Source organism: Heteronotia binoei, chromosome 5, assembly GCF_032191835.1.
Source record: "Heteronotia binoei isolate CCM8104 ecotype False Entrance Well chromosome 5, APGP_CSIRO_Hbin_v1, whole genome shotgun sequence".
NCBI classification, from domain to species: Eukaryota; Metazoa; Chordata; class Lepidosauria; order Squamata; family Gekkonidae; genus Heteronotia; species Heteronotia binoei.
Window position 1 is genome coordinate 6,840,677 of NC_083227.1, and position 27,892 is coordinate 6,868,568.

The following is a 27,892-nucleotide window of genomic DNA, read 5'->3' on the forward strand; positions in this document are numbered from 1 at the left end:
TCAGAGAACCCACACTGGGGAAAAGCCTTTTGAATGCTCAGAGTGTGGAAAGAGATTCAGTCAGAGTGGCAGTCTTCAACAGCATCAGAGAACCCACACAGGGGAGAAGCCTTTTGAATGCTTGGAGTGTGGAAAGAGATTCAGTTGGAGTGGCAATCTTCAAAAGCATAGGAGAATCCACACAGAGGGGAAGCCTTTTGAATGCTCAGAGTGTGGAAAGAGATTCAGTCAGAGTAGTAATCTTCAAGAGCATCAGAGAACCCACACAGGGGAAAAGCCTTTTGAATGCTCAGAGTGTGGAAAGAGATTCAGTCAGAGTGGCAGTCTTCAACAGCATCAGAGAACCCACACAGGGGAGAAGCCTTTTGAATGCTCAGAGTGTGGAAAGAGATTCAGTCAGAGTAGCAATCTTCAAGAGCATCAGAGAACCCACACAGGGGAGAAGCCTTTTGAATGCTCAGAGTGTGGAAAGAGATTCAGTCGGAGTGACAGTCTTCAACAGCATCAGAGAACCCACACTGGGGAAAAGCCTTTTGAATGCTCAGAGTGTGGAAAGAGATTCAGTCAGAGTAGCAGTCTTCAAGAGCATCAGAGAACCCACACTGGGGAAAAGCCTTTTGAATGCTCACAGTGTGGAAAGAGATTCAGTCGGAGAGACAGTCTTCAACAGCATCAGAGAACCCACACAAGGGAGAAGCCTTTTGAATGCTTTGAGTGTGGAAAGAGATTCAGTTGGAGTGGCAATCTTCAAAAGCATCAGAGAACCCACACAAGGGAGAAGCCTTTTGAGTGTTTAGAGTGTGGAAAGAGATTCAGTCAGGGTGGCAATCTTCAAAGGCATCAGAGAACCCACACAGAGAAGAAGCCTTTTGAATGCTCAGAGTGTAGAAAGAGATTCAGTCGGAGTGGCAATCTTCAAAGGCATCAGAGAACCCACACAGGGGAGAAGCCTTTTGAATGCTCAGTGTGTGGACAGAGATTCATGTGGAGTGGCAGTCTTCAATATCATCAGAGAACCCACACAGCGGAGAAGCCTTTTGAATGCTTGGAGTGTGGAAAGAGATTTAATACGAGTGGCAGTCTTCAAAGGCATCAGAAAACCCACACAGGGGAGAAGCCTTTTGAATGCTTGGAGTGTGGAAAGAGATTCAGTCAGAGTGGGAGTCTTCAGCATCATCAGAGAAGCCACACAGAGGAGAAATGTTGTGAATGATCAAAGTGTGGAAAGAGACACAAGGGATAACCTTTTGAATCCTCAGAGTTTGTCCATGGCTCGCCGCACTTGGACTTGGAAATGGCCCTAAGGGAGGGACACCATCCCCATGAATGAGACCACTCTCCCCCCCACACATACATTGAACTTCCTGAAGAGCTGTTGGCCCATCAGCCTCCTTTACTGCAGTGGCAGCTGTTCTCCCATGTAGCTTGATGAGGGTAAGGGGAGCAGGCAATGGGACAGGCCCCAGAAGAAGCAAGGACAGACTACTGCATTGGAGAATCCAGAGGGTAGAAACCTTTTGAGTGCTTGGAGTGTGAGAGAAGATTCATTTAGACTGGCACTCTTCAGCTGAATCAATGATCCCACACATGGGGAGGAAATGTTGAAAAGAGATTCTGAAAGTGTGACAATTTTCTAAAGCGTATATGAGGTCGTATAGGGGAGAAACCTTTTGCATTCTCAGACTGTGGAAAGAGACGCTGTTGCAGAAGCACTCTTTGACAACTGAGAACCCACACAGGGAAGACACAATTTTAATGCTGGGAGCTCTGAAAGAGATTCAGTCAGAGCTGCATCTAGAAACCCACAGAAGGAGGGTCCATGTGAGTGCTTAGCCCGTAAAAAGAACTTTCCCCCTATTTCACACCTAAAAGACAACCACAGACCATAAAAAGTATTGAAAAGGTCCCAGCTGCTTCAAAGGGCTGTAATCTAAGTAAAGGTTCATGCATCAAGTTGTTACCAACCCCTGGGGTGATCTCAGATCATAATGTTTTCTTTATAGCCTTTTTACGGGGTGGTTTGCCACTGCCTTCCCCAGTCATCTACATTTTATCCGTAGCAATCTGGGTACTCGTTTTACTGACCTCAGAAGGATGGAAGGCTTGAGTTGACTACCTGACCCCAGGTTCTGCTGGGATCGAACTCTGGTCATGAGCAGAGCTTGGACTGCAGTGTATCCAGAAAAGGTGCCAACTGCTTTAAAAGGCTTGACTCTACAGAAGAAACCTTATCCTTTGGGTTCCAATGCGCAATGCTTGTTCATAGAATCATAGAGTTGGAAGGGTTGGATCTAGTCCAACCCCCTTCACAATGCAGGAAACCTACAAATACCTACCCCAAATTCACAGGATCTTCATTGCTGTCAGATGGCCACCTAGCCTCTGTTTAAAAACCTCCGAGGAAGGAGAGCCCACCACCTCCTGAGGAATCCTGTTCTACTGAGGAATCGCTCTAACAGTCAGGACGTTCTTCCTAACGTTGAGCCAGAAACTCTTTTGATTTAATTTCAAGCCACTGGTTCTTGTCCTACCCTCAGGGACTACAGAAAACAATTCCACCCCATCCTCTATATTACAGCCCTTCAATTACTTGGTGATCCTGGTTTTAACAATTTATTGATATCATATGATTACACAACTTAGTTATTTCTTAATTATCTCAATATTAATCCGTATGACATTTCAATCCTCCTTCCCTCCAATGTTGTATTTTAACAAATTATTAATAACATACGGTTACGATGTTTAGTTATATCTTTTCTATCCCTAACCCATATGATATTTTCAATCCCCCCTCCCTCCATTATTAGACTTACCCCGAAGTTATATATTTAAATCTAAATATAAAGGTATCCCAAACCCATCAAAACACACTGTCTTTTTCTTCTCATTCATATTAAAAAATTGTCCAATGTCTTTTTACGTTCCAGTCTAACTCTTTATATTTTTTAAATTTCTTCCACTCCTTTTTAAACACTTCTAGATCATAGTCTCTCAAAGTTCTTGTTAATTTATCCATCTCGCTCCACGATAAAACTTTCACAATCCAGTCCCATTTCTCTGGTATTTTTTCTTGTTTCCACAGCTGCGCATACAGTGTCCTAGCAGCTGAGAGCAGATACCAAATTAAAGTCCTATCTTTTTTTGGAAATTTTTCTATTTGTAATCCTAGCAGAAAAGTCTCTGCCACTTTCTTGGAGTCATAACCCAAAATTTTAGAAATTTCTTGTTGTATCATCCGCCAAAAGTTTTTTGCTTTTTCACAGGTCCACCACATATGAAAAAAAGAACCTTCATGGTGCTTACATTTCCAACATCTGTCTGACATCTTTTTACTCATCTTTGCCAGTTTCTTCGGAGTCATATACCACCTATACATCATTTTAAAACAGTTCTCCTTGATATTCTGACATGTTGATATCTTCATCGAGTTCTTCCAAAGATACTCCCAAGTATCCATTTGAATTTCTCTGTTTATATTGATTGCCCATTTAACCATTTGAGATTTTACTACTTCCTCTTCTGTAGACCATTTCAATAATAATTTATATACTTTTGATATTAATTTTTCATTGTCTCCAAGCAAAACCTTTTCCAATTCTGTTTGCTCACGTCTAATTCCATCAGATTTCATATCATTTTCCATCAGACTTTTTATTTGTTGCATTTGAAACCAGTCATATTTATTATTTAGCTCTTCTGCTGACTTTAATTCAACTTTCCCACCTTGAATCTTTAACAATTGATTGTAAGACATCACTCTTCCTCAGATTCAGCTGTTATTTTTATTACTTCTGCTGGCACTATCCAAAGCGGCTTCCTCTCATCACCATATTTCTTATATTTTATCCAAGTACTTAATAAAGTGTTTCTAATATGGTGATGAGAAAAAAACCCGTCCATCTTGTGTTTCCCATAATACAAATACGCGTGCCAGCCGAATTTATTCCCATGAGCTTCCAACCTTAAAGGTTTTTTATCCAACAGCATTATCCAATCCTTGATCCACGTCAAGCAAACAGCATCATGGTACAATCTTAAGTCCGAGAGCTGAAAGCCTCCTCTTTCTTTTGCATCTGTTAAAATTTTCATCTTAATTCTTGGTTTCTTCCCGGCCCATACAAAGTCAGAGAGCTTCTTTTGCCACTTATTGAATTGTTTGCTATCTTTCACGATCGGGATAGTTTGAAACAGATACATTATTCTTGGCAAAATATTCATCTTAACTGCAGCAATCCTGCCCAATAAAGACAAATTAAGTCTGTTCCATTTTATCAAATCTTTGTCCATCTTGCACCAAAGCTTTTCATAATTATTTTAAAATAAATCTATATTCTTCATAGTTATTTCTACGCCAAGATATTTTACTTTAGAAGTAACTTTACACCCCGTCAGTGCCTGCAATTCTTTCTGTCTATTTGGTTGCATATTTTTACATAAAAGCATCGACTTCTCTGCATTTATATATAGTCCTACTTGGTGATCCTATCACCTCTCAGCTGCCTCCTCTCCAGGCTAAACATCCCCAGCTCCTTCAACCTTTCCTCATAGGACTTGGTCTCCAGACCCCTCACCATCTTTGTCGCCCTCCTCTGGACCCGTTCCAGCTTGTCTATATTCTTAAAATGTGGTGCCTAAAACCGAACACAATACTCCAGGTGAGGTCTTACCAGAGCAGAGTAAAGCAGTACCATCACATCACGTGATCTGGACACTATACCTCTGTTGATACAGCCCAACATTGCATTTGCCTTTTTAGCCGCCGCAATACACTGTTGACTCATGTTCAGCGTATGATCCACTAAGACCCCTAGATCCTTTTCACACATACTACAAGTCTCCCCCATCCTATAACTATGCATGGGATTTTTCCTACCTAAATGCAGAACTTTAAATTTATTTGTGTTAAAATTCATTTCATTGGTTTTAGCCCAGTTTTCCAGCCTGTCAGGGTCATCCTGTATCCTGTTTCTGTCTTCTACTGTATTTGCAACCCCTCCCATTTTAGTATCGGCAGATTTAATAAGCATTCCCTCTGTCTGTTCCTTCATCCAAATCATTTATAAAGATGTTATTGTAAGCTGCCTGACAAATAAATGTTATAAGTGCTCCGACTGGAAAGAGCATTAGCCATGTTAAAAATCCAAAAAAGATCCCAGAGAAGAAAACAAGGATGGGCAATGGGATCTCCCGGTCTTGGTGGCTGCTGCCATGGAGCTTCCAGGCTCAGTGCATGCACGTGTGCTGGCTCTCCATCCCTCGCATCTGCTTGGGAGCACAGACATGAGGGATGCAGTGACGACGAGCAACCAGTAGACGTGCACTCGGAGGCTGGAAGCCCCGTGGCAGTTGCTACCGATTGATCGAACAATTTCCTTCGCCTTGCAGGTGAGGACAGGTGGGAGGGCCAAACCGGTGCGCTCCTCCTGGAGCCGTGCTCCAGGCAGCTGTCTCAGGCTGCACAAGGGACGTGCAGGGGTTGAGAGAACCTTGACCGTCACCATCATGGAGTGGGGCTTGTTGGATCGGCTTAGAGTCCTTTGCAATGGGATGGAGCTCCGAGGAGCCAGGTGTTGCAGCAGCTGGTTGAAAGCTGCATTTTGCACAAGGGGGAAGAGTTGGCCATCCACCGCAATCCTCTCGTTGTTGAGGTGAGTGACTGCTTCTGAGGTCTTCCTTAGATACTGCCTCCCGGCACCCCAGGATTCAAAGGCTGACTGTGTCTGAACATGGAGGTCCCCTTTAATCACGCTGTCTAGTAGCCATTATTAGATCAATCCTCCCAAATGCTGATGTTTTGGAACACGCAGCCCGTCTGCCACTTCTCAGGGCCTGGGCCTTTTCCATCATGGCTCTTCCTCTGTGGACGGGGCTCCTGGAAGAGGTGGGGGTGCAGCCCCCCTCCGAGATCCTCAGGAGGGGCCTCAAGGGCTGCTGGTTTGCCAGGGCTTTTATGGGGGCTTGAATTCCTGGTATCTCTTCAGGGAGTGAGGGAGGGAGATATGAAGTCTGCTGTTGTGTTTTGGGTTCCAAAGGGAAATGTTTGTTATTGTAAGGTGCCTTGAGCTACAGGGGAGAGCCTTGACCATTTTCCCCATGGAATGGCGTGTGGAGGGTCAGCTCAGGGTCGCTTTGTGAGGGGATGGAGTGCCAAGGGGCGGGGTGGGGGTTGCAGTAGCCAGTCAAAAACTACATACTCCACGAGGGAGAAGGGTTGACTATCCACAGCAATCATCTCACTGTTGAGTGACTCCTTCTGGGGTCTTCCCTTGATACGGCCTCCCAGGAATCAAAGTTTGACTGTGTCTGAACATGGAAGTTCCCTTTAATCACGCTGTGTCGTGATCATTATGAGACCTTTCCTTCAGGAATCCATATCACCCCCTTTGAAAGCTGTCTAAGCCTGTGGCCATCACTACATCCTCTGGCAGCGAATTTTGCCTTCAGTCACTCCCTGTGTGGAGAACTATTTCCTCTTGCCCCCCCTGAATCTATTGCTGTCAGCTTCCTTGGATGCTTTCGAGATCTAGTCATTGGAGAGAGGGAGAAAGTTCTCTTTGTCAACTCTCTCCATCCTGTGCATCGTTTAGCGCTACCACAGTAGCAAATCTGTGGATTTTCATTGGTTGGACGTGGGCTATGCAAGATTGGCTCGCGCTCTGTCTCTGGCATGCCATTGGCTGATTCTCTCCCTCTCGCCCACTGCCAGCCCCATCAGGTGAGAGTCCAACCAGACGGCCACTGATCTCTTGAGGGAGACAGTTCCCTGCTGACAGGTTCTCCTGGGGGCTTCCTGATCACTACTGCCTCTCCTCAGGGCCCATTGCAAGAAGCTCAGGGCAGTCCGTTCCCCCCTCCCCCAAACAAACAGTGCCAAGGAGTGGGGGGTTGCAGGAGCCGGTGAAAAGCTACATACTCCATGAGGGAGAAGGTTTGACCGTCCACAGCAATCATCTGTGAACCAAACTGAAAACAGAGAGATGTTTATGAGGCAAACAGCAGCACCGACTTCTCATCTCCTGACACAAAAGGAATCTTTATTCGCAGCAGGGAGGGCCCAGTTCAACAGCAGCAGATAAACAGACGGATACTATAAAATGAATGAAGCCCCTTTTCCAACTGCAAATACTCTTCACTCTTTCTTTTCAAATTAGGCTACAGTTGGCTCCTATGATGGAGTGGACTCTATTCTGTCCTGTGGGTCTGTAGGACACAGTGGGCTCTAGTCTATCCTATCAGCCCATAGGGACCTATTCACATAGAATCGTATAAACACTTAAAAAAACATAGCAAAGAGAAGATGGAACAATGCAAGATGCATGAGTAACGATAAGAATCCACCAAGGACGAAAAATCCCAGTAAATGGTGGACTCTCATGGTGACTCATGCATCTCGCATTGTTTCATCTTATCTTTGCTATGTTTTTGTAAGCGTTTATGCGATTCTATGCGAATGCATGCTTAGTGCTTTGAACTGTCTATATATTTTGAAGATTGATTAGTAAGCACATTAGTTTTACTGCATTAAGCTTTTGGAACTTTCCAAATGTACATGAATATTGAGTGTCACTAACAGAATTATGATATGAACTGCACACAGGTCTCTCCAGTGTCTCAGCCTTTTGTGTTCCCCCCGTTTGCTTTGCAACTTCCAGGGAGGGCCTGGAGACCTTCTGGAATAACAATGCTGCTCTCCAGAGACCACAGAGATCAGCCCCCCTGGGGGAAAGGGCTACTGCAGAGGGGGGGACTCTGTAGCATCAAACCCCAATTGATCCCATCCTGTCCGCAACCCCCTTCCCCCCCTCAGTCTCCAGGCGTTTCCCAACCTGGAGTTGGCAACCGCAGCAGAGGGAGTGAAGGGCCCTGAGAAGATGGAGGTGGGGGGAGAAAAAGGTTCAGGTTTGCCAATTGCCTGGAGGAAGGGCTGAATTCCAACTTGACTCTCTCCTTCGCTCTGGGACTGGTCTGCCTTGCAGGGTGGGTGGATGGTGGACAGGAAGGAGAAGGGACTTGGGCGGAGCTCCTGGAAGATGGGCGGAGTGGAAATGGCTAAATATGAGCTGGGGAATTTCCAAGGAGGGGAGGGTCCTCCAGGAGACATACTGCCTTAAAGGGAAAGCCCCCCCCCCCCCCCCCCCGGCAGCCGTCTTCTCCAGAGGATCTGCACTTTGTAGTTTGGGGATGCATTGTAATCTGGAGAGATCCCCAGGCCCCACTGGGAGGTTGGCCAGCCCAGCAGAGACCCTGCGGGAGGAGAACCCCCCTTCCTCCAGCCTGGGATCAGGGATAATCCAGGGCGGGGGTCCTTCGCCTTCAGCCCCCTGGCTACCCCCCACCAGCTCTGCAACCCTGATCCCTTCGTAGTTCAGCCTGCTATGAGCTTTTGGGGGTCTTCCCACTTTGAAGCCGAAAGCATTCTGGCAGTAGGATTAGCTTGGGCTGAAAGAAAGAGGTTGTGTTCCCTAACCCAAGAACTCAGCATTTCCCTGGACTTGCAAGGAAGGGCCAGGAGACCCAGAGCGGTTTTCTCTCCAGGGGGGCAACAGAAATGCCAGATGGCCTATTCCAAGAAGAGCCTGGTGCCCTCATCACTGAACCGCCCCCTTTTCTCCCCCCCCCCCCATTGAGTTTTATGGTCCTTATTCCAGGAGGGGGAGGACTCAGGAGGGGGGACCCAGCTGCAGCCTCCTTTCTCTGAGCAGCCGGGGACACCCCGGGAGGAGCAGAACCCCCTGCAGCAGAGTTACTCCCGAGCAGCCCCATTGAGCAGCACAAGGCGTGGCTGACGGCAGCCCGGCTGAAGCGCCTCCAGGACACCTTTCTCCTTCCTCTGCAGCACGGAGAGGGTTAAAAGCACTGAGCTGCTTCCTAGAGAAGCTGAGAAAGGAGAGGGAGGAGGTTTTCCCAGGGAAGGGGAGGGGTTTGCATTTGCAGGGGAAGGAGGACTGGGAGGGGTGCAGAGAAGCTGCGGGAGGAGGGGAAAGCTTTGCAGCAGCCGGATCCCGGGGGGTCTCCTTGGAAGTAAGTCTTATTGGAGAGAAAAGCGTTTAGATCTTGGGAGGGAGGGAGGCGGGGAGAATTGCAAGCCTGGGCAATTCTCTGGATGAATTCGTTGTATATTCCCTGCTTTTTTTAATTTTGGGGTTCGGGTGGGGTTGAGGTTGTGTGTGTGTAGGTATTTTCCTTTTGGCACACACTGCCTGTCTCTCTCCATCCCCTCAGGAAGAAGGCTTTCTTCATGGCCCAGTGAATAAAGGCATGTTTTCATAGACAGAGGTGTACCAAGAGAAGGGGAAGGAGATGGAAGAGCAGGACCCAGAAGGACCTGGAGCTGGCAAGACAACAAGCAAAGGCCCCGATCCCACCCCAGCTGGGAGTGGTGTTGAATTCTGGGAAAGGGCTGTGCCAGAGGTCCTAGCTAAGAACACCCTGACCTCAGATGTGCATGGCCAACACTTCCGGCAGTTCCGCTACCATGAGGCTGATGGGCCCCGAGAGGTTTGCAGCCAGCTCCATGGACTTTGCAGCCACTGGCTGAAGCCAGAAAGGCACACCAAGAAGCAGATCCTGGACCTGGTGATCCTGGAGCAGTTCCTGACTCTCCTGCCCCAGGAAATGCAGGGCTGGGTCAGAGGATGCGGGCCGGAGACCAGTTCCCAGGCGGTGGCCCTGGCCGAAGGTTTCCTCCTGAGTCAGGCAGAGGAGAAGAGGCAGGCAGAACAGGTGAGGGGATTCCCTCCAGGTGTGTCTAATTCAAGCAACAATATCTCACCTTATCTTAAAGTTTCCTCGCCAGATAATTGTCCAGAGCCTCTTCTGCTAGAGAATTTCTGACTCCTGCAGATAATTCATCAGAACTGCTGATAGGAGGGTGCAGAGTGTGGGAGTGGGGCAGGATCCATTCCTTGGTCTCATTTCCATTCCATCTCTTATCCCTCTCCCTTGCTGCTGTTTCAGATGCAGGGACCACCTTTGAAAATGGAAGCTGCAATCCCTGACGCAGAAGGAGCTTCCTTGGAGCAGGGGCAGAGGGTGCAGGCGGTGGAGCGTGCCCAAGATGCCCTCTCCTGTGGTAAGGACTCCTTGTGCCTGGGGAGCCTGTGAATGTGATGGGTAGAGAGGTCAGGTCAGGGGGGGGAATGCATATTTCTATAGGCAACACAGAGATAATTGGTGGCATTCAATATCCACACACTGTGATGTCTCTAAAAGATCAGACAAACTCCTGGAGGACCATTTATCCCATAACTTTAAAAATGCATATCTCACCTTCCTTCCACAAAAGATCTCAGATTCCCTGGGGAGGGGAAGGCAGGCAAACCTCGAAAGGGACCCTCTACCTTCTGGGGGAGCAGAGCTCTGAAAACCAGTCCCTGGGGGCCAATAATCATGGGGACATTTTCCTTCTGTGCCTGTGCTTGGAGGGTCATCTGGGGGGCTGCTGGGGGTCGCAGGGGGTGGAGTAGGGATGGCAGGCTCTGGCCCAGCACTTGTAGGCACTGGAGAGGGTCTTGGGGTGGGACTTGGGACAGATGTGATGTCATGTTGAGGTTGAGTCAGGTTGAAAACCTAGTTTAATTTAATTTAAATTTAATTTGCAATTAATACCCCGCCCTGTCCTGCAAGGCGGGCTCAGAGCAGCTTGCAACATTAAAACGTTACAGTAACAATAAATAAAACATATCCAATTCAGCAGAAACTCTGAAAGCTCATTCCTATGACCCTCAAGTCCCCAGAATTGCTCTAGTCATGTCTGGTCCAACAGGACGGTGCTATCTCATGCTATTGCATTTCCACTCCTCATTTCCCTCCTTGTAGAGCAAACACAACTCTGACGGAAGTCTGAAATACATTGGCAGTATTTATAATTCCTGAGGCTCATAGGTCTCTTCTGCCTCTCTCAGAATGTAGTATAAAGTATTTTAAAAACGAGTTGAGTGTACATAGCGGAAGGTTTCACAACCCTGAGAATAGTGCGTGTGTGAACCAGGAAACAAGCAAACACCCTCCCTCCCTCCCTCATTGTCTCAGGAATAGGCAGTGAAGAGATGCTGTTGAGCCGTTGTGTTTTCCAAGGTGTGGGAACAGTCGCTGCACCTCCAACCCAGGTAGGAGAGATGAGCGGGGGGGGGGGGCACAGCCTGGGTCCCTCCTCCTTTCTCAGGGGAGCTTTTGCTCCTTCAGTTTCTACAAGGGGTCCGTGAGAGAGATCCTTTGAATGCTGTTGCATTTACCCATCCCAAGCCTTATTTTCTGTACCTTCCCAGATGACTCCCTTCCAGGTTGGGATCTCTGAAGAGAAGGGAATCTTCTTTTTCTTCCAGGGTCCCTTTTCCTTGGAGGAGGTGTCCGTCTCTTTCACGGAGGCAGAGTGGGCCCTGCTGGATCCGGGACAAAGAGCTCTGTACAGGGAAGTCATGCTGGAGAACTATGGGAACGTGGCCTCTCTGGGTAAGGATCTTTCCGAGGTGCCAAAGGTGCAACTTGCTGCCATTGTGAGGTGGAATCCAAATATTGAATAGCAATGTGTCATTTTGACCCCCTTCTCACCGCTTCGGGCGGGCTGCAGCTCCCTGGCAGAGCATCTCCTTTGCATGCAAAAGGTCCCAGGTTCAGTCCCCAACATCTCCAATGAAAAGGATCAGGTAGGAAGTGATTGGGAAACGTCTGCCTGAGACCCTGGGAAAATTGCTGCTGGACTGAGGATACTGACTTCAGTGGGCCGAGGGTCTGATTCAGTCTAAGGCCACTTCATGTGTCCAGGTGGGTCTTCTTGAAGATGGGCGACTGAGGCCAGTGTTGCGGCCATCTCCCAAGCCAGAGAAGGTATGTTGACCTGAGACAAAGTGGATGAGAGTCCCTCAGAAGGACTCTGGGAGGGTTCAGATCCTTCTTGCTCTGTTTCCAGCCTTCATAACACACCCTTCCCTCTGGATAGAATTTCATTTGCTCTGCCTGTGATCTGGGAATGATCCTGTGAAGGATCAAAGCCTGGGTCCCCCTGGGTCACTTCTCTTTGTACTTGAGCAACACCCGATTCACTGGCTTCACACAAGTAAAACAGACCCCTTTTAAAAATAAAGTACATTAAGGTTTTAAAAATAACACATCACAAAACAGCACAGTTTCTGCAGCTCAGCAACAGTAAAACAAAACAAAAAAGCTAACTATTCTGTCTAAGATAGGAAGCACCTAAATGGCACTCTTTGTTGCAGCATCAGTATTGCAACTGGAGCCTAATGTACTCCAGAGAGATGGATTCATCATGATGCAGCAAGGAAACATCCAGGTGTACTAGCATCCCAGGAGCATAAAGTTAGCCTGGCTTCCCTCTCATCCATGCCCATATTATAGTTTCTGCCTCTCTAGCATCAGGTGGTATGAATGACCCAATCAAAGGTCCTGCTGGATGGAATTTTCCAGAGACTGTCAGCAGCATCCGCAGGGCCGGCTCCCCCACTAGGCAAACTGGGCAGTTGCCTAGGGGGCCAGCAGGGTGGGGGCGACAAATTTGGCCTCCCCCCTCCCCCAAGGCAAACGCCTACATTGCCTCCTGCCTCCCCCTCCCTTCCTTCCTCACCCCATGTCAATTTCAATGCCTCTGCCATTCAGGAAGTGGGGATCGGAGGCATGGGGGGGCGGAACTAGGCCTGACTTCCCTTGGCCAGCTGAGGTCAGGGGACCCAGGCCTGCTTGTGCTGCTGGAGTCAGCAGTTTAAAAGGTGAGTTGCTCCCATCCCGTTTCTTTCCATTTTTCTTTTTCTCTTTCTTTCTTCCTTTTGTCCCTCCTTTCTTTCACTCCTTCCCTCCCTTTTCCTTTCTTCCTATTTCCTTTCTCATTCTTTTTTTCTCTGTTTCCAACTCTCTCCCCTTCCCTCTCTCCCTTTCGTTCGTTCTTTCTTTTTCTTTCTCTCTCTTTGTCTGTCAGTCAGTCTTTCTTTTCCCCTATTTGCTTTATTTTCCACTCCCCTTCCTCTGTCTCTCTCTCAGTTAGTCTGTCTCCCTCCCTCCCTCCATTGCCATTGCTAATCTGAGTAGCGGGGGGGGGGGGCGGGGGCGGAAGAAGCTTGAAATGCCCTGCCATCTCATGTTTTCCCAGGCTGCCATTCTATGTTTTCTCAGGCTGCCATTCTATGTTTTCCCAGGCTGCCATTTCATGTTTTCCTTTCTTTCTCCCTTTCTCACTTTGTTTCTTTCTCTCTCTCACCCCCTCTCTCCTTCCCCCCCCTGCCATTTCATGTTTTCCCAGGCTGAGAGCACTTTATAGTTTTGGTTTTCTGCTGTGTGATCCTTGTGCTTTTTCTGAATATTTTATTTTAAAAATTGAATTGCAAAATTCCACTATTCGCCTCCTTTTCCTAAACAAAACATTGCAATAGTTTTAGGATTGTCTGTACATTTCCTGTCTCCCGCCTCCACCCTCAAAGTCTCCTGGCTCCACCCCCAAATTTTAGTGGGCCACGAAGAAGAAGTGTAAAAATAACTGGGCCACAGAGTGAAAAAGTTTGGGAAACCCTGTTCTAGAGGCTCCCAAGAGCAGATTTCCTTCCCAAATGAGTTGGTTCAGAGTGAGTGACCTTCACTCTTATGCCAGGAGAACAGGCCAGAAATAACCATATGAGATTCCTGATTCCCTCCTGAGCCACATTTGGTCTGGTACAATCATAGAGACCGGTGGGTAAGGAGGGAGGGAAGCCTTAATCTGGAGGCTCAGAAGCTCCTTCTGGGCAAGAGTTCAGCTGAAGTTCTTCATGGGTGGGGGAGGAATCCTTAAATACCAGATATTCCTGGGGGAAGGTGGAGGGGTGGCTAAGATCAGTCCAGCTGGATGAAGCCAAAGGGCCATCAGTCCTTTCCTCCTGCAGTCCCATAGATGCCTTTGGATCTTTTCAGCCTTCCCAAGTGCTAACAGTTTCTCTCTCTTTATTCCAGCAGAGGATGAACAGAGGAATGAGGAGGGTGAGAAACTTCATCAGGAAATGCCAGATAGAGTTAAAAATGAAGACTTGAACGAAAATGTCAGGAATCAAATCAGAGTGAAGAGAAAGAAAGGTGGCGGTATGGTTGAGAAGTGTGACGGAAGAGAGTGGAATATGCACTCTCCAAAGCATGGGAAAATGAAAACAAGCAAATCCATTCAGTGCAGAAAGTATTTCAGAAATAGATCACAGCTACTTGTACATCAAAGAATAAAGAGACAGGGGAAACCTGAATACTCAGAGACCAGATATAAATTCAGTCTCAGTAGTAATATTCAACAGCATCAGAAAAACCACACAGAGGAGAAACCTTTTGAATACTCAAAGTGTGGACAGAGATTTGGTATGAGTGGCAGTGTTCAATATCATAAGAAGACCCAAACAGGGGAGAAGACTTTTGAATGCTCAGAGTGTGGAAAGAGATTCATGTGGAGTGGCAATCTTCAAAAGCATCAGAGAACCCACACGGGAGAGAAGCCTTTTGTATGCTCAGTGTGTGGAAAGAGATTCAATGAGAGTGCTCATCTTCAACAGCATCAGAGAACCCACACAAAGGAGAAGCCTTTTGAATGCTCAGTGTGTGGAAAGAGATTCAGTCAGAGTGGCAGTCTTCAATATCATCAGAAAACCCACACAGGGGAGAAGCCTTTTGAATGCTTGGAGTGTGGAAAGAGATTTCATACAAGTGGCCATCTTGAAAAGCATCAGAGAACCCACACAGAGGAGAAGCCTTTTGAATGCTTGGAGTGTGCAAAGAGATTTAGTACGAGTGGCAGTCTACAAAAGCATCATAGAACCCACACAGGGGAGAAACCTTTTGAATGCACAATGTGTGGAAAGAGATTCAGTGAGAGTGGTCATCTTCAACAGCATCATAGAACCCACACAGGGGAGAAGCCTTTTGAATGCTCAGTGTGTGGGAAGAGATTCAGTCAGAGGGGCAGTCTTCAAACGCATCATAGAACCCACACAGGGGAGAAACCTTTTGAATGCTTAGTGTGTGGAAAGAAATTCAGTGAGAGTGGCCATCTTCAACAGCATCAGAGAACCCACACAAAGGAAAAGCCTTTTGAATGCTCAGTGTGTGGAAAGAGATTCAGTCAGAGTGGCAGTCTTCAATATCATCAGAAAACCCACACAGGGGAGAAGCCTTTTGAATGCTTGGAGTGTGGAAAGAGATTTAGTACGAGTGGCCATCTTCAAAAGCATCAGAGAACACATACAGGGGAGAAGCCTTTTGAATGCTCCGAGTGTGGAAAGAGATTCAGTCAGAGTGGCAGTCTTCAAACGCATCAGAGAACCCACACAGGGGAGAAACCTTTTGAATGCTCAGTGTGTGGAAAGAGATTCAATCGGAGTGGCAATCTTCAAGAGCATCAGAGAACTCACACAGGGGAGAAGCCTTTTGAATGCTCAGAGTGTGGAAAGAGATTTAGTACGAGTGGCAATCTTCAAAAGCATCAGAGAACCCACACAGGAGAGAAACCTTTTGGATGCTCAGAGTGTGGAAAGAGGTTCAGTCAGAGTGGCAGTCTTCAAACGCATCAGGGAACCCACACAGGGGAGAAACTTTTTGAAAGTTCAGAGTGTGGAAAGACATTCAGTCAGAGTGGCCATCTTCAGTATTATCAGCGAGCCCACACAGGGGAGAAGTCTTTTGAATACTCAGAGTGTGGAAACAGTTTCCCGTGGAGTGGCACTCTCCAATTTCAACAGAGAACCCACACAGGAGATAAACTTTTTGAATGCTCAAGAGAGTGGAAAGAGATTCACTACAAAAGGCCATCTTCAGTATCATCAGAGAACTCACACAGGGGAGAAGCCTTTTGAATACTTGGAGTGCGACAAGAGTTTTAGTACGAGTGGCTGTCTTCAATATCATCAGAGAACCCACACAGTGGAGAGGTCTTTTGAAAGCTTGGTGTGTAGAAAGAGATTCATGTGGAGTGGCAGTCTTCAGTGGCATCAGAGAACCCACACAGGGGGAGAAGCCATATAAATGCTCAGAGTGTGGAAAGTGATTCATGTGGAGTGGCAGTCTTCAGTGGCATAAGAGAACCCACACAGGGGTGAAGCCTTATGAATGGTCAAGAGTGTGGAAAGAGATTCAGGTGGAGTGGGAGTTTTCAGTGGCATTAAAGCTGCCGTAAAGGCCTGTAATCTAAGTAAAGTTTCAAGCATCAAGTTGTTACCAACCGCTGGGATGATGTCAGACCACTTTTTACAGAGTGGTTTGCCATTGCCTTCCCCAGTCGTCTACACTTTATCCCCATCAAGCTGGATACTCGTTTTAGTGACCTCAGAAGGATGGAAGGCTTGAGTCGGCTACCTGAACCCAGCTTCTGCTGGGATCGAAGTCGGGTCATGAGCAGAGCTTGGACTGCAGTGTATCCAGAAAAGGTGCCAACTGCTTTAAAAAGCTTGACTCTACAGAAGAAACCTTATGCTTTGGGTTCCAATGGGAAATGTTTGTTCATAGAATCATAGAGTTGGAAGGGACCTCCAGGGTCATCTAGTCCAACCCCCTTCACAATGCAGGAAACCCACAAATACGTACCCCAAATTCACAGGATCTTCATTGTTGTCAGATGGCCACCTAGCCTCTGTTTAAAAACCTCCAAGGAACGAGAGCCCACCACCTCCCGAGGAAGCCTATTCCACTGAGGAATTGCTCTAACAGTCAGGAAGTTCTTCCTAATGTTGAGCCAGAAACTCTTTTGATTTAATTTCAAGCCATTGGTTCTGGTCCTACCTTCTGGAGCCACAGAAAACAATTCCACCCCATCCTCTTTATTACAGCCCTTCAAATACCTGGTGATCCTATCACCTCTCAGCCACCTGCTCTCCAGGTTAAACATCCCGAGCTCTTTCAACCTTTCCTCATAGGACTTGGTCTCCAGACCCCTCACCATCTTTGTCGCCCTCCTCTGGAACTGTTCCAGCTTGTCTATATCCTTCTTAAAATGTGGTACCCAAAACTGAACACAATACTCCAGTTGAGGTCTTACCAGAGCAAAGTAAATCGATACTATCACATCACATGATCTGGACACTATACTCCTGTTGATACAGCCCAAAACTGCATTTGGCTTTTTAGCCACCGCATCACACTATTGACTCATGTTCAGTTTATGATCCACTAAGACCCCTAGATCCTTTTCGCACATACTACTGCTAAGACAAGTCTGCCCCATCCTATAACTATGCATGGGATTTTTTCTACCGAAACGCAGAACTTTACATTTATTCATGTTAAAATTAATTTTATTTGTTTTAGCCTAGTTTTCCAGCCTGTCAAGGTCGTCCTGTATCCTGTTTCTGTCTTCTACTGTATTTGCAACCCCTCCCCCTTTAGTATCATCGGCAAATTTAAAAAGCATTCTGTCTGTTCATCCAAATCATTTATAAAGATGTTATTGTAAGGTGCCTGACAAATAAATGTTATAAATGCTCGGACTGGAAAGAACAATAGCCATGTTCAAAATAAAAAAAAAAGATCCCAGAGAAGAAAACAAGGATTGGAAATGGGATCTCCCAGTCTGAAAATCAGCTATTCTCTCTTCTAGAATCGAAGAGTCCACCCAAGATAGGAACCTTCTCAATGCTCTGCATGTGGAAAGAGCCTGAGGCACAAGTCTAGCTCTCGTGTTCCTCAGAGAACCCAAAAAAGGGTGAAACTTTCTTAAAGCTGTTTCTGATGAGTTCCTTCAAAGGACCTGGTGTTGTTGGTTCTGAAAGGCTGAGAATGTGGTTACACCAAGTAGGGAGGCTGTTTTTAGTGGTCCCCCTCCTTTGTGAAACTTGCTGCTTCAGGGTATCTGCCAATCTAACTCTGACATCTTCAAATCTGGCAAAAACAGTTCCTTTCCCAGAGCCTATGAAGGATTAGAAAATTTGAGGGTAACAGACATCTACAGCCTCTCTGCTGCTGGAGTTAATAAAAGTGTAACCAGCCGGCATCCTTAATTCACAAACATTTTTATCTGAGAAGCAGTTCTAGAGAGGCTTTCTCAACCCTAATCACCACCCCCTCGTTCAGCCTGCTGTGAGTTTTTTTGGGGTCTTCCCACTTTGAAGCCGAAAGCATTCTGGCAGTAGGATTAATTTGGGCTGAAAGAAACAGGTTGTGTTCCCTAACCCAAGAACTCAGTAAGTTCAATGGGCCCCATCGGGTACAATGCAGAATTGATCCAGGGCTATCTGGCACTGTGGGGGAGGGGTTGGTTTTTAAGGTTCTGGTACCAAGTTTGCTCTGCTGCAGATTGTACCTCTTCTCAACCCTCCCGCCCTAAATTTACAAAAGATTGGACCAGGGGGATCTATTCATGGGACCTAAAGGAGAAGGTGCCCTCTTCCTCCATTTTTCTCAGTGAAGGGGGGTGGAGAAGGCACTTGTAGGACTGTCTCTCTAAATCTCTTCCTTCTCCAAGCCACACAACCTCATGGAAGTGAGCTCTGAGGACATGGTTCACTCGCCCCGGAGTCGCACGGTTTGGAGAAGGGGGTCATCAAATGTGATAGTCCCTTTACATTTGGATAGCTGAATCAGCACCCCACGGTCATAGAAGAGCTCAGAAGCCTTCTCACAAGAACCAAAATGCTGATGTTTTGGCACACACAGCCCGTCTGCCACTTCTCAGGGCCTGGACCTTTTCCTTCAGGGCTCTTCCTCTGTGGACGGGGCTCCTGGAAGAGGTGGGGGTGCAGCCCCCCTCCGAGATCCTCAGGAGGGGCCTCAAGGCCTGCGGGTTTGCCAGGGCTTTTATGGGGCTTGAATTCTTGGTATCTCTTCAGGGAGTGAGGGAGGGAGATATGAAGTCTGCTGTTGTGTTTTGGGAAATGTTTGTTATTGTAAGGTGCCTTGGATGCTTTCAAGATCTAGTAATTTGAGAGAGGGAGAAAGTTCTCTTTGTCCACTCTCTCCATTCTGTGCATCGTTTAGCGCTGCCATAGTAGGAAATCTGTGGATTTTCATTGGTTGGACATGGGCTATGCAAGATTGGCTCGCACTCTGTCTCTGGCATGCCATTGGCTGATGCTCTCCCTCTCGCCCACTGCCAGCCCCGTCAGGTGAGAGTCCAACCAGACGGCCACGGATCTCTTGAGGGAGACAGTTCCCTGCTGACAGGTTCTCCTGGGGGCTTCCTGATCACTACAGACTCTCCTCAGGGCCCATTGCAAGAAGCTCAGGACAGTCCGTTCCCCCCTCCCCCAAACAAACAGTGCCAAGGAGTTCCTTGACAGGGTGGCAGTTTAAGGGGATCGAGGCCTCTGTCCACAACTCAATCTATGAACAATGCACTCTCTGGCTCAGGGAGCGAGGTTATTATTTTGGAGAGTCAGTGTGGAAAAGGCAGGGAAGAAGACAAGAACATCAAGGGGTACTGCTGAAATGGGGCTACTGTGGGGCAAGATTCGGGCACTTGTAGCAGGGGCTAGAAGGCATGGAAGTGCCTGGAAGGAGAAAGCTGCAGCCCTCAAATTCCTAGCATGATGAGGAAGAAGAGCTTTATCTAGGGACCCCAAGAAGAGAGCACTGTGGGAGAACTGGGTTTGATTCCCCTCTCCCCCTCCATGTGCAGCCGGGGCCAGGCTATCTGGGGCGCTGGGCGACGCTACCTGCTTGTGCCCCCCTCCCCCCACAATTTTTAAAAACATGTTCCAGATATTTCTGCAGTGCTGTGGGATGCCTGAGAGCTGGACTAGTAGGTCTCCTCCTTGCCCTGTGCAGAATTAGAGTCTGATTGCAGCCGTGTCCTATTATCCCGCTCATTCAGCAGTGACTTGCGTGGGTTTTAACTTTTCATAATAAGCATGCTAAAGATGCTTTAGAGTGACTGCATCCTGGGCTGTCTACCTGCTTCTGCCCTTTCTGTCAAGCCACCTGGTCCCTGGGCATAGCGTCCGCTGGGACCCATCCCTTGTCTGCACAGCAGGTGTGGTCGAAAAGAAGCTGCATGCGGGAGGCCCAGACTGGGGAAAAGACGGGTCAGCTTTGGTGCATTGAACCGAACATCGTTACAGCTGGTAGCTTTAAAATTCTGACAGGGGCTGCCGAAAGCTCTGGACAGAAGATGGCAAACGGATCACTCTGTTTAATGTGCAAACGGTGACTATAAAATCCATTCCAGCTATTTCCCAAAGACAGTTTCTTTTAAAAGCAACATGCTCTTAATTAAACATGGGGCAATTTTTGCCAAATCAAGGGAAGCCCAGCATAGCTTGGGGGTGGGGGAGAGTCCAGTTCCTCCCCCTTTTGCTGGTGCTGGTTTCCTTTTGGGCCCCACTGGGGTTGTGCTCCTGGCAGGGCCTTGCAGGAGACCTGGGAGGGAGGGGGTGGGGATTGGGGAGGGGGGCTGCCATGGGATTCCTGGCTCAACTGGGACAAGATTGCTGACTTCCAGGGAGGAGACACTGGAGAGACCCCCGTTCCGTGAAAATAGTAATAGTAACACTCAAGATTTATGAACATTTGGAAAGTTCAAAGCACTAAGCATGTATTCACATAGAGTCGCATAAACACTTACAAAAATATAGTAAAGATAAGATTAAACAAACAAGATGCATGAGTCACGATCAGACTCCACCAAGGAGGAAAAATCCCAGTAAACAGAGGACTCTCATGGTGACTCATGCATCTGGCATTGTTTAATCTTATCTTTGCTATGTTTTTGTAAGCGTTTATGTGATTCTATGCGAATACATGCTTAGTGCTTTGAACTGTCTATATATTTTGAGGATTGATTAGTAAGCAAAATAATTTTTCTGCATTAAGCTTTTGGAACTTTCCAAATCTTCATGAATATTGAGTGTCACTAACTGATTATTATGATATTACCTGAACACAGGTCTCTCCAGAGTCTCAGTTTTACTGTGTTCCTCCTGTTTGGTTTGCAACTTCCAGGGAGGGCCTGGACATCTGGAATAACAATACTGCTCTCCAGAGACCACAGAGATCAGCACCCCCTGGGGGAAAGGGCGACTGCAGGGGGGGGGGACTCTGTGGTATCAAACCCCAATTGATGCCATCCCATCCGCAATCCCCCCTTCCCCCATCAGTCTCCAGGTGTTCCCCAACATGGAGTTGGCAGCCGCAGCAGAGGGAGTGAAGGGCCCTGAGAAGAAGGGGGGTGGGGGGAGAGAATAGTTCAGGTTTGCCAACTGCCTGGAGGAAGGGCTGAATTCGAACTCGACTCTCCCTGGGCTCAGCCTTCCCTTTGGGATTGGTCTGCCTTGCAGGGTGGGTGGGTGGTGGGACAGGAGGGAGAAGGGACTTGGGCGGAGCTCCTGGAAGATGGGCGGAGTGGAAATGGCTGACTATGAGCAGGATCCTCCAGGAGACATACTGCCTTAGAGGGAAAGCCACCCCCCCCCCCACAGGCAGCCCACTTCTCCAGAGGATCTGCACTTTGTAGTTTGGGGATGGATTGTAATCTGGGGAGATCTCCAGGCCCCACCGGGGGGTTGGACAGCCCAGCAGAGACCCTGCGGGAGGAGAACCCCCCTTCCTCCAGCCTGGGGTCCCTCGGGAGGGATAATCCAGGGCGGGGGTCCTTCCCCTTCAGCCCCCTGGCTACCCCCACCAGCTGTGCCCCCTCGCCTGCCTGACTCCACAGTGGCTTTCAGCATTTCCCTGGACTTGCAAGGAAGGGCCAGGAGACCCAAAGAGGTCTTCTCTCCAGGGGGGCAACAGAAATGCCAAATGGTCTATTCCAAGAAGAGCCTGGTGTCATCATCACTAACGCCCCCCCCCCCCTTTTCTCCCCCCCCCCATTGAGTTTGAAGGTCCTTATTCCAGGAGGAAGAGGAGTCAGGAGGGGGGGCCCAGCTGCAGTCTCCTTTCTCTGAGCAGCCCGGGACACCCCGGGAGGAGCTCAACCCCCTGCACCAAAGTTACTCCCGAGCAGCCCCATTGAGCAGCACAAGGCGTGGCTGACGGCAGCCCTGCTGAAACTCCTCCAGGACACCTTTCTCCTTCCTCTGCAGCACGGAGAGGGTTAAAAGCACTGAGCTGCTTGCTAGAGCGGCCGAGCAAGGAGAGGGAGGGGCTTTTCCCAGGGAAGGGGAGGGGTTTGCATTTGCAGGGCGAAGGAGGACTGGGAGGGGTGCAGAGAAGCTGCAGGAGGAGGGGAAAGCCGTGCAGCAGCCGGATCCCGGGAGGTCTCCTTGGAAGTAAGACTTATGGGGGAGAGAAGCGTTTAGATCGATGGAGGGAGATGGGGATAATTGCAAGCCAGGGCAATTCTCTGGATGAATTTGTTGTATATTCCCTGCTTCTTTTTATTTTGGGGGTGGAGGTTTGTGTGTACGTGTTCTCCTTTTGGCACACACTGTCTGTCTCTCTCCATCCCCTCAGGAAGAAGCCATTGTTCATAGCCCAGTGAATAAAGGCATGTTTTCAAACACAGAGGTGACCCAAGAGAAGGGGAAGGAGAAGGAAGAGCAGGATCCAGAAGGACCTGGAAGTGGCAAAGGAGCAAGGAAAAGCCCCCATCCCATCCAGCCTGGAAGTCATGTTGAATTCTGGAAAAGGGCTGGGCCAGAGATCTTGGCTAAGAACACCCTGACCTCAGAAGTATGTTGCCAATGTTTCCGACAGTTCTGCTACCATGAGGCCGATGGGCCCCGAGAGGTTTGCAGCCAGCTCCATGGACTTTGCAGCCAGTGGCTGAAGCCAGAGAGGCACACCAAGAAGCAGATCCTGGACCTGGTGATCCTGGAGCAGTTTCTGACTCTCCTGCCCCAGGAAATGCAGTGCTGGGTGAGAGGATGTGGGCCGGAGACCAGTTCCCAGGCGGTGGCCCTGGCCGAAGGTTTCCTCCTGAGTCAGGCAGAGGAGAAGAGGCAGGCAGAACAGGTGAGGGGATTCTCTCCAGATATGCCCAATTCAAGCAATGATATCTGACCTTACCTTGCCCAGAGCCTCTTCTGCTAGAGAATTTCTGACCCCTGCAGATAACTCACCAGATCGGCTTAGAGAAGGGTGCAGAATCTGGGAGTGGGGCAGGATCCATTCCTTGGTCTCTTTTCCATTCCATCTCTTACCCTTCTCCTTTACTGCTGTTTCAGATGCGGGGACCACCTTTGGAGATGGAAGCTGCAATCCCCGAGACAGAAGGAGCTTCCTTGGAGCAGGGGCAGAGGGTGCAGGCGGTGGAGCGTGCCCAAGATGCCCTCTCCTGTGGTAAGGACTCCTTGTGCCTGGGGAGCCTGTGCATGTGATGGGTAGAGAGGTCAGGTCAGGGGGGTAAATGCATATTTCTATAGCAACACAGAGATATTTGTAGGCACTTAATATCCACACACTGTGATGTCTCTAAAAGATCAGACAAACTCCTGGAGGACCATTTATCCCATAACTTTAAAAATTCATCTCTCACCTTCCTTCCCTAAAAGGTCTCAGATTCCCTGGGGAGGGGAAGGCAGGCAAACCTCGAAAGGGACCCTCCACCTTCTGGGGAAGCAGAGCTCTGAAACCAGTCCCTGGGGGCCAATAATCATGGGAACATTTTCCTTCTGTGCTTGGAGGGTCATCTGGGGGCTGCTGTGGGTCGCAGGGCGCGGAGTAGGGATGGCAGAATTTGCCTTAGCACTTGCAGGCGCTTTTGGGAGGGTCTTGGGGTGGGACTTGGGACAGATGTGGTGTCATGTTGAAGTTGCATCAGGTTGAAAACCTGGTTTAATTTAAATTTAATTTTCGATTTATACCCCAACCTATCCCGCAAAGCGGGCTCAGAGCGGCTTATAACATTAACACGTTACCGTAACAATAAATACAAACATCTCCAATTCAGCATGCCCCAGAGAAACTCTAAAAGCTCATTCCTATGACCCTAAAGTCCCCAGAATTGTTCTAGTCATGACTGGTCCAACAGGATGGTGCTATCTCATGCTGTTGCATTTCCACTCCTCATTTCCCTCCTTGTAGAGCAAACCCAACTCTGACAGAAGTCTGAAATACATTGGCAGTATTTATAATTCCTAAGGCTCGTAGCTCCCTGGTGCTTCTCTTCTGCCTCTCTCAGAATGTAGTATAAAGTATTTTAAAAATGAGTAGAGTGTACATAGCGGAAGGTTTCACAACCCTGAGAATAGTGTGTGTGAACCAGGAAACAAACAAGCAAACACCCTCCCTCCCTCCTTTGTCTCAGGAACAGGCAGTGAAGAGATGCTATTGAACCGTGGCCTTTTCCAAGATGTGGGAACAGTCGCTGCACCTCCAACCCAGGTAGGGGAGATGAGCGAGGGGGGGGCAAAGCCTGAGTCCCTCCTCCTTTCTCAGGGGAGCTTTGGCTCCTTCAGTTTCTACAAGGGGGCCGTGAGAGAGATCCTTTGAATGCTGTTGCATTTACCCATCCCAAGCCTTATTTTCTGTACCTTCCCAGATAACTCCCTTCCTGGATGAGATCTCTGAAGAGGAGGCAATCTTCTTTTTCTTTCAGGGTCCCTTTTCCTTGGAGGAAGTGTCTGTCTATTTCACGGAGGCAGAGTGGGCCCTGCTGGATCCGGGACAAAGAGCTCTGTACAGGGAAGTCATGCTGGAGAACTATGGGAACGTGGCCTCTCTGGGTAAGGATCTTTCCTAGATGCCAAAGGTGCAACTTGCTGCCATTGTGAGGTGGAATGAATCCAAATATTGAATAGCGATGCATCATTTTGACCCCCTTCCCACCGCTTCGGGCGGGGCTGAAGCACCCTGGCAGAGCATCTCCTTTGCATGCAGAAGGTCCCAGGTTCAGTCCCCTGCATCTCCAATGAAAAGGATCAGATAGGAGGTGGAATGAAATACTCTGTCTGAGACCCTGGAGAGCCAATGCTGGACTGAGCAGATGATACTGACTCCAAGGGACCAGGGGTCTGATTCAGTCTAAGGAAACTTCACGTGTTCATAGAATTGGAACTCCCCTCCAGGGTCATCTAGTCCAACCCCCTACAAAATGCGAGGGATACAGGACTACCCTTGTTGCATGCCTAGAGGATGGTATTAAAAAAAAAAGAACATCAACAAACCAGGCATTCCAGGAGTATAAAATTAGCCTGACTTCCCTCTCATCCATGCCCATATTATACTTTCTGCCTCTCTAGGATCAGGTGGTATGAAGGACCAATCAGAGGTCCTTCTGGATGGAATTTTCCAGCATCTGCAGGGCTGGCACTCCCACTAGGCAAACTCGGCGGTTGCCTAGGGCGCCAGCAGGGCAGCGGTGGCAAATTTGACCTCCCCCCCCCCTCCTCCAAGGCTAACGCCTACATTTCCCCCCGCCTCCTCCTCCCTTCCTTCCCCACCCCATGTCAATTTCAATGCCTTTCCCATTCAGGAAGTGGGGAGGGGAGGAGTCAGCGGCAGCGGGGCCGCCCTTTCAGGAGGCTGCTCCTGACAGATTGTGAGTGCGGCCCCGTGGTGCGGTTTTACTTGCTGATCAAGTGATCCGTGCAGGGAGGGCCTTAGATAGCCGGAACGTGGCGCTAGAGGCAGTTCCGACATTGAAATGGGCATAGGGTGGGGAAGGGAAGAAGGGGAGTAGGAGTCTTGGCGGGGAGGGGGGGCATGGAACTGTGGGGGGGAGCTGTGGGGGATGGTGCCAGGCAGTGAGTCTGCCTAGGGAGCCATGGGGCATCGGACCACCCCTGAGCATCATCCCCTCACCCTCCTGTTTGCAGAACAGGATAAAGCTTCTCACAATTAACCAATGACCACATTCTGGGATCTGGCCTTGAAAGAAATGATGATGTGAACTGCAGGGAGGCTCAAATTATAAACACCCACAAATCACACCAGACCATGTGAAAATATCTATAACCCTTGGAGGAACTAGGATTCTGTGCCATTCTGCATATACTGGTTCAGATTCCGGGCTTTGATCTGGACTGTGGTGCTGACCTTCCAGAAGAATTTCTAGTCTTCAGTTTCTTTCTCTCTCTGTGTCTCCCTCTCTCTCTGCAAAAGAAGCCAAAAGTATAAGAGAAACTGGCGGAGAAAGAGAACGGCCTTGCATTCGAAGACAGATTACAGGGTTCTTCTAGAGCGGCGTTTCCTAACTGCAGGGTTGGGACCCGACACTGGCCCACGCCGGCCTCAGTGCCAGGTCACGGGGCCACCGGTGGCCTGCCATTCCCGCCCCCCGCACCTCCTCCCCACAGCATTGCACCCCCCTCATGACTCCTCCCTTCCTCCCTCCCCCCGCAGGTCAGTTTCAGGCTGGTTAAGGCGCCCCTCCTTCCCCTCCCCGGCGGGGAAAATGCCGCTGAACTCTCACTCAGTGTGGGGGCAGGTCAAACGAACGTCCGAAAAGGCCGCTGCTGCTGCTCCCTCTCCCATGCTTCCTTCCCATCCAGGAAGTGCGGGCGAGGGAGCAGCAGTGGTGGCCTTTTTGGACATAAGTTCAACCTGCTGACAGCCTGCACCCGCGCTGAGTGAGAGCTCAGTATTGTTTCCTCGCCTTGCCGGAGGGAGGGGTGCCTTAACCAGCCTGAAACTGACCTGGGGGGGGGAGGGAGGAGGAGGCGGGGGGGAACTAGGCCTGACTTCCCTTGGCCAGCTGAGGTCAGGGGACTCAGGCCTGCTTGTGCTGCTAGAGTCAGCAGTTTAAAAGGTGAGTTGCTCCCATCCCGTTTCTTTCCATTTTTCTTTTTCTATTTCTTTCTTCCTTTTGTCCCTCCTTTCTTTCGCTCCTTCCGTCCCTTTTTCTTCCTTCCTATTTCCTTTCTCATTCTTTCTTTTTTCTGTTTCCAACTCTCTCCCCTTCCCTCCCTTTCATTCTTTCTTACTTTTTCTGTCTGTCAGTCTTTCTTTTTCCCTATTTGCTTTATTTCCCACTCCCCTTCCTCTCTCTCTCTGTCAGTTAGTCTTTTCCCCTATCTCCCTCCCTCCATTGCCATTGCTAATCTGAGTACAGTGGGGTGGAGTGGAGTGGGGGTGAAGAAGCTTGAAATGCCCTGCCATCTCATGTTTTCCCAGGCTGCCATTTCAGGTTTTCCTTTCTTTCTCTCTCGCTTTCTGTCTTTCTCTCTCTCCCCCCTCTCTCCTTCCCCCACTACCATTTCATGTTTTCCCAGGCTGAGAGCACTTTATAGTTTTCTGCTATGTGATCCTTGTGCTTTTTTTATTGATGTTTTATTTTAAAAATTGCAATGCAAAATCCCACTATTCTCCTACTTTTCGTAAACAAAACATTGTAATAGTTTTAGTCTTGTTTGTACATCATTTCATTTCTCCTGCCTCCACCCTCAAAGTCTCCTGGCTCCACCCTCAAATTTTATAAAAATAACAGGGCCACAGTGGGAAAAAGTTTGGGAAATGCTGTTCTAGAGACTCCCAAGAGCATGTCTCCTTCCCAAATGAGTTGGTTCAGAGTGAGTGACCTTCACTCTTATGTCAAGAGAACAGGACAGAAATAACCATATGAGATTCCTGATTCCCTTCTGAGCCACATTTGGTCTGGTACAATAATAGAGGCCTGTGGGTAAGGAGGGAGGGAGGCCTTAATCTGGAGGCTCAGAATCTCCTTCTGAGCAAGAGTTCAGCTGAAGTTCTTCATGGGTGGGGGAGGAATCCTTAAATACTAGATATTCTTGGGGGGAGGTGGGGGGGTGGCTGAGATCAGTCCAGCTGGATGAAGCCAAAGGGCCATCAGTCCTTTCCTCCTGCAGTCCCATAGATGCCTTTGGATCTTACCAGCCTTCCCAAGTGCTAACAGTTTCTCTCTCTTTATTCCAGCAGAGGATGATCAGAGGAATGAGGAGGGTGAGAAACTTCATCAGGAAATGCCAGATGGAGTTAAAAATGAAGACTTTAACAAAAATGTCAGGAATCAAATCACAGTGAAGAGAAAGAAAGGTGGCTATATGGCTGAGAAGCGTGAGGGAAGACAGTGGAATATACATTTTCCAAAGCACAGAAAAATGAAAGC

The 27,892-nt window shown here is 48.6% G+C and overlaps 3 protein-coding genes across 4 annotated transcripts in view; 2 read left to right on the forward strand and 1 right to left on the reverse strand.

Annotated features, from left to right (window-relative positions):
- The window catches only part of LOC132572096 (zinc finger protein 436-like), a 7,154-nt gene extending 5,201 nt beyond the window's left edge, over positions 1 to 1,953 (forward strand). For both annotated transcript variants that reach the window (XM_060238887.1, XM_060238888.1), the window contains exon 6: positions 1 to 1,953. This exon is cut by the window's left edge and continues 499 nt beyond it. In XM_060238887.1, coding sequence (XP_060094870.1) covers positions 1 to 1,213 — 1,213 coding nt within the window. In that variant the 3' untranslated portion in view covers positions 1,214 to 1,953.
- LOC132572129 (zinc finger protein OZF-like) overlaps positions 1 to 27,892 on the reverse strand; it is a 1,123,325-nt gene that overhangs the window by 292,893 nt on the left and 802,540 nt on the right. The gene's annotated exons all lie outside the window — the stretch shown is intronic.
- LOC132570917 (zinc finger protein OZF-like) lies at positions 1,429 to 26,400 on the forward strand. The gene is made up of 5 exons (XM_060237555.1): positions 1,429 to 1,434; positions 6,591 to 6,718; positions 11,080 to 11,111; positions 14,476 to 15,670; positions 26,319 to 26,400. The coding sequence occupies exons 1-5, from the start codon at positions 1,429 to 1,431 to the stop codon at positions 26,398 to 26,400; spliced, it is 1,443 nt and encodes a 480-aa protein (XP_060093538.1).

What these genes read in the sequence shown, in the direction of transcription:
- LOC132570917 (XM_060237555.1), top strand. An exon ending in CCCACTGCCAGCCCCATCAG is followed by an intron (nt 6,719 to 11,079) that starts GTGAGAGTCCAA and finishes GTGTTTTCCAAG; the next exon opens with GTGTGGGAACAGTCGCTGCA. An exon ending in GAGTGTGGAAACAGTTTCCC is followed by an intron (nt 15,671 to 26,318) that starts GTGGAGTGGCAC and finishes CTTCCCATCCAG; the next exon opens with GAAGTGCGGGCGAGGGAGCA.